This window comes from Bison bison, unplaced genomic scaffold (genome assembly GCF_000754665.1).
Source record: "Bison bison bison isolate TAMUID 2011002044 unplaced genomic scaffold, Bison_UMD1.0 scf7180017864313, whole genome shotgun sequence".
NCBI classification, from domain to species: Eukaryota; Metazoa; Chordata; class Mammalia; order Artiodactyla; family Bovidae; genus Bison; species Bison bison.
Genome location: NW_011494885.1, coordinates 2,479,863 through 2,488,359, shown reverse-complemented (window position 1 = coordinate 2,488,359; position 8,497 = coordinate 2,479,863). Strand labels below are relative to the sequence as shown.

At 50.1% G+C, this 8,497-nt stretch overlaps 1 protein-coding gene across 1 annotated transcript in view; it reads left to right on the top strand.

Moving 5' to 3' along the window:
- Positions 1–6,546, top strand: part of RSPH6A (radial spoke head 6 homolog A (Chlamydomonas)) — a 22,467-nt gene extending 15,921 nt beyond the window's left edge. The window contains exons 4-7 of the mRNA XM_010852705.1: positions 12–265; positions 2,120–2,312; positions 2,592–2,709; positions 6,309–6,546. Coding sequence (XP_010851007.1) covers positions 12–265; positions 2,120–2,312; positions 2,592–2,709; positions 6,309–6,546 — 803 coding nt within the window. The remainder of the gene's footprint in view (positions 1–11; positions 266–2,119; positions 2,313–2,591; positions 2,710–6,308) is intronic.
- The last annotated feature ends 1,951 nt before the right edge of the window (positions 6,547–8,497 follow it).

The window sequence follows — 8,497 nt, the reverse complement described above, 5'->3', positions numbered from 1 at the left end:
GCACGCGCCAGTCATCAGCTACCCGCCCTTCCCGGGCAACGAGGCCAACTACCTGCGGGCCCAGATCGCCCGCATCTCGGCCGCCACGCACATCAGTCCCCTCGGCTTCTACCAGTTTGGCGAGGAGGAGGGCGACGAAGAGGAGGAAGGTGGAGCCGGGCGCGACTCCTACGAGGAGAACCCCGATTTTGAGGGCATCCCGGTCCTCGAGCTGGTGGATTCCATGGCCAACTGGGTGCACCACACGCAGCACATCCTGCCGCAGGTGAGGGCGGGGTGGGGTGTAGGACCAGGTGTGACCCCGGAACTAGCTATGCCAAGCACCTGCTGGCAGCGAGGCATCTGTGCTCCGTAATAGTCCTCCATGCATCCATCCATCCATTCATTCAACAGATATTGGTTGACAGTCCCCAGTCAGAAACCTTTGGGACCAGATGCCTCTTGGAATCCCGAATTTTTCAGATTTAAAAATGGTGATATTGGAATTCCCTGGTGGTCCAGTGGTTAGGAGGGGCTTTCCCCGGTCACTCAGCGGTGAAGAATCTGCCTGCAATGCAGGAAACCTGGGTTTGATCCCTGCGTGGGGAAGATCCTCTGGAGGAGGAAATGGCAACCCACTCCAGTATTCTTGCTGACTCCAGGCTTCTGGGGGCCAGGGTTTGATCCCTGGTCAGGGAACTAAGATCTGACAAGACAAGTGGCATGGCAAAAAAAGTACTTATAAAAATAAGAGCACTTTAAAAATACACAAAAATAAAAAGATGACACAGTGCACATACCATATATTACATAACATGTCAAGGAGGCACTGGGGCTGCAGCCCATTTTTAAAGGTGTCACTTTCTGCAGCAACACTGAAAAGCCTCTCATCTGTCAGTCAGGATTGCAGCCAAATGACTCATGAAAAAAACTTGGTTTTCAAAGCTTTCCAAATTTTGAAAGTGTGGGTAAGATGTGGTGGACCTGCATTTACTGAATGCCTAGTTTGTCTAAACTTTACATACATTTATTTGTCCATTCAAGGACGCATCTGTTGTGTGCTAGGAACTTTCTTATTCATTCATTTATTCGATAAACATTGATTATGGACTCCGAATAACCGCTTTTGAGATTGCTATAATGGCCATTCCCATTCAGTTGCTGAAACTGAGTTCTGCTATATGGTCTGCACTTAGGTTCACTCATTCATTCAACAGACGTTTACTAACTCTTCAGTACTTCCTTCAACCCAACAATAATCCAATGAGAGAGGCATCCATGACACCCCCATTTCACAGATGAGCAAACAGAGTGCCATATGGGCTGTTGAATGTCAACTCCACAAGGGCAGAGATGTGGGGGTCTCTTTTTCTCAAGGACGTAACTCCAGCACCAGGAGCACTGCATGTATATAGTAAGTGCTCCTTAAATATACAATAAATGAATGGATGGATGGCTCCCTAAACGGAGCCCACAGAGGCTGAGAGAGGAGGGGTTCCCGTCTCACCGCAGCAGCTCTCTCGGCCCATTCTCCCCCGCCCTCCTGCCTGTGCAACTCACCCTGACCTTTACCCACACCTGGGTCCCTGGGAATAGGACTGGGCCCCAGCATCCTGCCTGGCCCTTCACCACTTCCCAGGGAACAGAGCCTGGGCTGTTCCCTGGGGCTACCAGCTGACCTCCTCCTCCCCACCTGCAGGGCCGGTGCACTTGGGTGAACCCTTTGCAGAAGACAGAAGAGGAGGAGGAGTTGGGGGAGGAGGAAGAGAAGGCAGATGAAGGCGTAGAGGAAGTGGAGCAGGAGGTCGGGCCCCCGCTGCTGACCCCGCTCTCAGAAGACGCAGGTAACAGCCCCACACACAGGCCAGTGGAGGCTGGGAGAAAGGGAGGGGAAGCAGTTCTCTGAGCCTCTGTTACATTCTCTTCTATAAAATGGGCAGCCCATGGGGTTATAGGAGCATGTCCATCTTGTGAGCCGTATCTGGCCCATGCAACGGCCCAGATGGTGACACATGATCTTTTGAGTCCCATGTGGGCTTGGAAAAAGGGAGCGAGAGCTAGGGCGGCCTCCCCAGAGGAGGCAGGACTTGAGCTGGATATTGGAAGACTGGACAGGAATTTCCTGAGGTTGGGACCTCAGGTAACTGATGGGAGGAAGGAGGAGAGGCTGAGAGTGGGTGAGCAGAGTGAGGATGTGAATGCAGATTTCCATGAGTCTGGAGCCTGTAGGCCGTCCTCTGAGCCCTGGTTCAAACTGATGGCCAACGTAGAAGGGGAATCACAGCGGCACCCCTGTCAGGGGCCCTCGGGACTCATGCCACTCCGCACAGGAGGTGAGATAAGTGTCTCCATTGCCTGGGTGTGATCACTGAGGCTCAGAGAGGTGGAGTGGCTTCCTCGGGCCACACAGAAGGAGTGGTCAGAGCCAGGGTTCAAACACGGAAGCCAGAGCTGTTGGTTCCCACAGTTCCCTTCATGCCCTTCCGCTTCCTCCCTCTTTGCTCCCTCCCATCCTTCTCGCCGCCTTCCCTTCTCGGGGGCTGTGCATTGCAGCGGGGCAGGGGGCTGCAGGCCAGTCTCTGACCTCCCTGGTGCTCTCTGCTTCCCCACAGAAATCATGCACATGGCACCGTGGACCGCCCGCCTGTCCTGCACTCTCAGCCCGCAGTATTCCGTGGCCGTCGTGCGCTCCAATCTCTGGCCAGGGGCCTATGCCTACGCCAGTGGCAAGTAGGTCTTCTTCTAGTTTTCCCCAGCAGAGGGCGCTCCTACAACTTCCTCAGAGTCTGACGTGCTGGGGCAACCCACTAGGGTGGGCAAAGATCGGATAGGCTCCCTTAAGGAAGCCCCTAGGGGCTAATGTCTTCACTCAGAATCCAGGAGTCCCACGAGGATTAAAATCCCAGACCAAGAAATCCCAAACCAAGAGGGTGTGAGCCTCTGGGATGACAGAATGGAGGATCAGAATGGGAAAGGAATTGACTCAGGGTCACACAGCACCTGCAGGATTCAAACCTGGATATCTGACCCCCCTGGCCCAGGGTTCCGTGCTGTATGAGGCATGGAGCCAGAGAGCACTCAGATGTCCCCTTTGGGGTGGCCATTAGAGGGACAGAGTCTCATCTCTGGGGAAGCTAACTGCTTCCCTAAGTCTCCTGGAGGGTCTTCTCTCTATGGGCAGAAATCTTCCCCACCAGGATTCCCTCACCGGTCATTTCCAAAAGATCTGCAAGCCAAAATCACTTCCATATCCTCTCACCTCAGTTACACACTCCAGGCGGTCCCTCCGCCTCTCTCCAGCTTTTCTGCTCCCCGGGCATGCACTTACCAGCGCTGTCCACCAGATGGCACGACGACTTTTCATAGCTTTTCCTTTTCCGTCTCAATGATGAACCTGCACCGGGTTCGCTACTGGGATTCACAAGGAAAGGTGGGATTTGATGTAATCTTTATAATTTATCCACATTCTTCGCAATTTCTTTTTCGCCTCCAGAAGCGTGGAAGAGACATACTCGCTTTTACCAATGCCCCTCTGGCCACACCCTGATTTGCCAACATTCCTCTGAAAGCAAAAGATCCAAACTTGGTCTCACCCACCCATCCTCCACCCCCGAGTCCCCAACCACCCATCATCCACCCTCCCATCCACCACCCAATCAGGCATCCGTCTATCCCCACTTTGTTCTTTATAAAAGACTCTGGAATGTCACTGTTTGCCAGCTGTATGCTGGGCCCCAAGCACTTTGTTGAAAAAGCAGATATGAATCTGGGAGCAGGCAGAGGAGGCATAGCTGCCAACGGCACATGGAGCCTCACCCTCCCTCACCCCCATCCCCACCCCAGTCAAATATCCAGTTCCAAATGGAGACAAGTACCACTAGGGAAAGTGGAGGGACAGATGACAGCTCGCAACTGTCATGTCTAGGGATCAAGGAAGGATTCCTGGAAAAGCAACCTTGATCTGAAACCTTTGAGGGAAAGAGAAAAGTAACTAGGGGACATTCCCCTTCTTCTTCTTCTTTTTTTTTTTAACAATTCAAATCAGACTTATTCATTTATTTTGGCCGAGAGACTTGCAGGATCTTAGTTCCCTGACTAGGGACTGAACCAGGTCCCGGCAGTGAAAGCACTGTGTCCTATCCACTGGACCTCCAGGGGGCTCCCCAGGAGGACATTCTAGACTGGAGCTTCCTAAACTTCGAGTGGCTAGGACTCACCAGGGGCTCTGGTTAAAGCGCAGTTTCTGGTCCCCTAGGTCTGGGTTGGAGCCCAAGACTCTGCCTTCCTAGCAAGTGCAGCCTCCTGAGTGAGGTGCTGGTTCCTGGACCCCAGGAACCAGGGCTGGCAGAGGTCAAGGGTTTCCAAGGAAGCAGTGATTTTTGAAGCCTCCGACAAAGCGATCTGGAGGAAAAGGATTCTCGAGGGAACAGCAAGGCTGTGAAAATAAGGTCAAATCCAAACTGCTCCCCAGGGCGAACTCTCTGGCTGTCTCCCTGTCTCTCAGTCTCTTCCCCTTTCTCCCACTTACTCCTCTTTGCTTCACCCATTAAAAATCTGGGGAGAGGTGAGTTGGTGGGGCTGCTGCTGCTGCTGCTGCTAAGTCGCTTCAGTCGTGTCCAACTCTGTGCGACCCCATAGACGGCAGCCCACCAGGCTCCCCCGTCCCTGGGATTCTCCAGGCAAGGACACTGGAGTGGGTTGCCATTTCCTTCTCCATTGCATGAAAGTGAAAAGTGAAAGGGAAGTCGCTCAGTCGTGTCCGACTCTTCGCAACCCCATGGACTGCAGCCTACCAGGCTCCTCCATGCATAGGATTTTCCAGGCAAGAGTACCGGAGTGGGGTGCCATTGACCCAACCAATTACATCCTTGTTTATTATTAGTCTCCTCCCTCTAGAATGTAGGCACCAAGGCAGCAATTCTAATTCTTTTTCTTTTTTTAACATTGATTTGTTTTTAATTGAAGGATAATCGCTTTACAATATTGCTTTGGTTTCTGCCAGCAATTCTAATTCTTGTCTAATTTGTTCACTGCTAGGCTCCCACAGTTAGACCAGTGCTGGCCAATGTATATAAAATATGAGCCACATATGTCATTTAAAATTTTCTAGTAGCCACATTCAAGAAATAAAAATAGACAGGCAAAATTCATTTAATAATGTATTCAACTCCAAATATCGTAAATATTCTTATTACAACATGAAATCAATAATGTAAAAATTGTTAATGAGCTACTTTGTATTTTGTTCATACTGTCTTCAAAATCTGGAGTGAAGGTTACACCTTTAGTAGATCTCAATTCGAGTGCTGCATTTTTTTTCCCACACCTTGCGACCAGTGGGATCTTAGTTCTCCAACCAGAGATCAAAGCCACACCCCACTGCATTGGAAATGCAGAGTCTTAACCACTGGATTGCCAGGGAAGTCCCTTAGGTACTAAATTTTCATCAGAAATACTTGACCTGTATCCAGATTTCACAACATTTACAGTTGAAAAAGTAGATTTATGTGCCCAGGTTGTCCCAGACATATTTGGATGTCTTCCAATAAATGAAGTATTGGTTTTATAATTTAGATTAATTAAAATTAAATAAAATCCACATCATCCAACAACAGCAGAACACACATTCTTTTCAAGTGCATATGGAACATTCCCCAGGATAGACCAAATGATAAATTTAGAAAGATTAATCATATAAAATATCTTCTCTTACCACACTGGAATAAAATTAGAAATCAATTAAAGAAGCAAATCTGAGGTGGCACAGTGGTTAAGACACTGAGCTTCCAATAGAGGGGGTGCAGGTTTGATCCCTTCGGGAGGCTAAGATACCACAGGCCTTGAAGACAAAAAAACCAAAACATAAAATAGGAGCAATATTGTAACAAATTAAATCAAGATTAAAAAAAAAAATTAGTCCACAACAACAACAAAATATCTCTTAAAAAAGGAAATTTGGGAAATTCATAAGTATGTAGGAATTAAACAGCATAATCCTGAACAATCAACAGGTCAAAGAAGAAACCACAAGTGAAATCTGAAAATTAAATAAAATTCAAAATTCAGTTCCTCCGTCTGGCCAGCCCTGTTTCAGGTGCTCACCAGCTATGTGTGCTGTTAGACATTGCAGCTCTGGACACAATCTGGCAGTTAGGAAGATGCCCAGGAAATAGTGAAAGAACAGTCGAACAGGGAAACCTGGTGGGCACATTGCACTCTACCGCCCACAACTCTGCAGCATGCTGTGCCTAAATTGGGTCCCACCTTTAACAAAAGTCCAGGCTGGGGTCTTTGAGGGAGGACTTGCCAGCACCTCTCCACCCCTCCAGGAAATTTGAGAACATCTACATCGGCTGGGGTCACAAATACAGTCCTGAGAACTTCAACCCGTCCCTGCCAGCCCCCATTCAGCACGAGTACCCCAGCGGCCCGGACACTATAGAGATGAGCGACCCCACGGTGGAGGAGGAGCAGGCCCTGAAGGCTGCCCAGGAGCAGGCCCTGGCGGCTGCGGAGGAAGAGGAAGAAGACGAAGAGGAAGATGAGGATGAGGACCAGGATGACTGAGGCCCCCTAGCCCCCTCCTCAAGCAGGTAGCCAGCAGGTTTTCCCTTATACAGACTTATAGGTTGATTTTTTTTTTTCATAGTAGGTTTGCTTTCTGACCCTAGAGGACAGGGGTAGAAGAGGAAGACAGCTGCTCTAAATAAAATTTTCCCAAGGCATTTGGGTGAGTCACTCAATCATTTGTTCACCACGTCTGTTGACAGGACCTCAGAGTCAGGACTGTAGCACTTTGCTGTGAACCCAGACATTGCCTGGCATAGTCTCTCCCATCTGTTCATTTATTCATTCATCTGGCCATCAAACAACTCTTGAAGTGCCGCCCCTGGTCAGGCCAGCCCTGTGCTGGGGACACAGCAGCGACCAAGTGACCCAAGATTTATTCTCCCAGGGCTGGATACTCTACAGGAGAGACAGATGCCTACCTCAGGGAATGACAACCCAGAAGGGGGAGCCCAGAGCACTGACAGAGCTGCTGAGCTCTGGCTCATAAACGGCCAAGAACAGAGTAGGAAGGCATTCCAAGCAGAGGGAACAGGGTGTGAAAAGATCCAAGAGCAAGAGCGAGTGTGATGTGTTGGGGTAGATGCTCAAACCTCATTTTTGAGACATGGTGTGAGGAGTCAGTGGCAACAGATAAGGCTGGAAAGTTTGCAGGAACAGATTACCCAGGGTTGAACTCTGTCCTGAGAGCCCTAGGGAGGCCATGGATGGGCTTTGAACAGCGGTGGGCCGGGCCTGATCGTATTTATGCTTTAAAAAGACCTCTCTAGATCCCAAGTGGAGTGTAGATAGGGGAGACATGGGTCTGGGAGAGCAGAGACAAGGCTGATACAGGGAGAGTCCAAGCAGGAGAGGAGTTTCGACCGAGGCTGCAAAGAGGAATGGACTGGAATAGAGGAATTCAGGTGACAGAATGCAAAAGACTTGGGGATTGTAATCAGGGAGTGAAGAGAAATGGCAGAAGTCTAGGGAAACACCGAAATCTGCAGCCTGGTGACTGGAAGGAATGGCAGTGCTGCCTCTAAAATGACACAGGAGAGGAGTGGGGTTTGAAGTAAGATTGTCAGTTTCATTTAAGATCTGTGATGGGAGCAGGAAGGGAGGGACACTGACTATTAGGGAGCTGTTGGGATCAGGAAGAAATTTTGGATTACCAGTGGATTACTGGGACACCTAGAGTATTGCAGGGATCAATCAAATTTTGGTGGGTGTTGGAGGAGTGAGTGAGGTTGTGGAAACATATAGGAGTTTGGTGGAAAATGTGGAGCTGTTCAATTCAGTTCAATCACTCAGTCGTGTCCGACTCTTTGCAACCCCATGGACTGCAGCACTCCAGGCCGCCCTTGTCCATCACCAACTCCCGGAGCTTACTCAAACTCACGTCCATTGAGTTGGTGATGCCATCCAGCCATCTCATCCTCTGTCGTCCCCTTCTCCTCCTACATTCAACCTTTCCCAGCATCAGGGTCTTTTTGCTGTTAATCAATTAATCAGTATTGGGTCAGATGAAGTCACTGGAGTTTTATGGAGACGTTGGAAATCAATGAGATTTGCAGAATCATCAAGGGTGGGGAGGAAGGGTTGGAGATGCTGTGGCTAGTCGGGGACTTTAAGATGTAAGTGGAAAACACTGGAGGGTGTATGTTGGGAGTCTTCAGGAGACATTAGGGTCACCTGAAGTCATTTCTGTGACGTCATGGGAAAGACAAGTTGTGGACCAGGCCTCCTCTTGAGGGTACTCCCGTTGCTAGGAAAACGGTTCCCAGGGCGCCGTTGCTAGGGACTAGGGCTCTTTTAATGGCCACGCCCCTTTCCCTGAGGGCCCCGCCCCCACAGCCAACCATTAGACGGTCGCAGGCACGAAGGCCGCGCCCACCTTGTAGCCCCGCCTTCAGACCCAGAACCGTTACCGGAGCGACGGCTGGAGCTCGTCCCGCCTCCCTACTGTGTT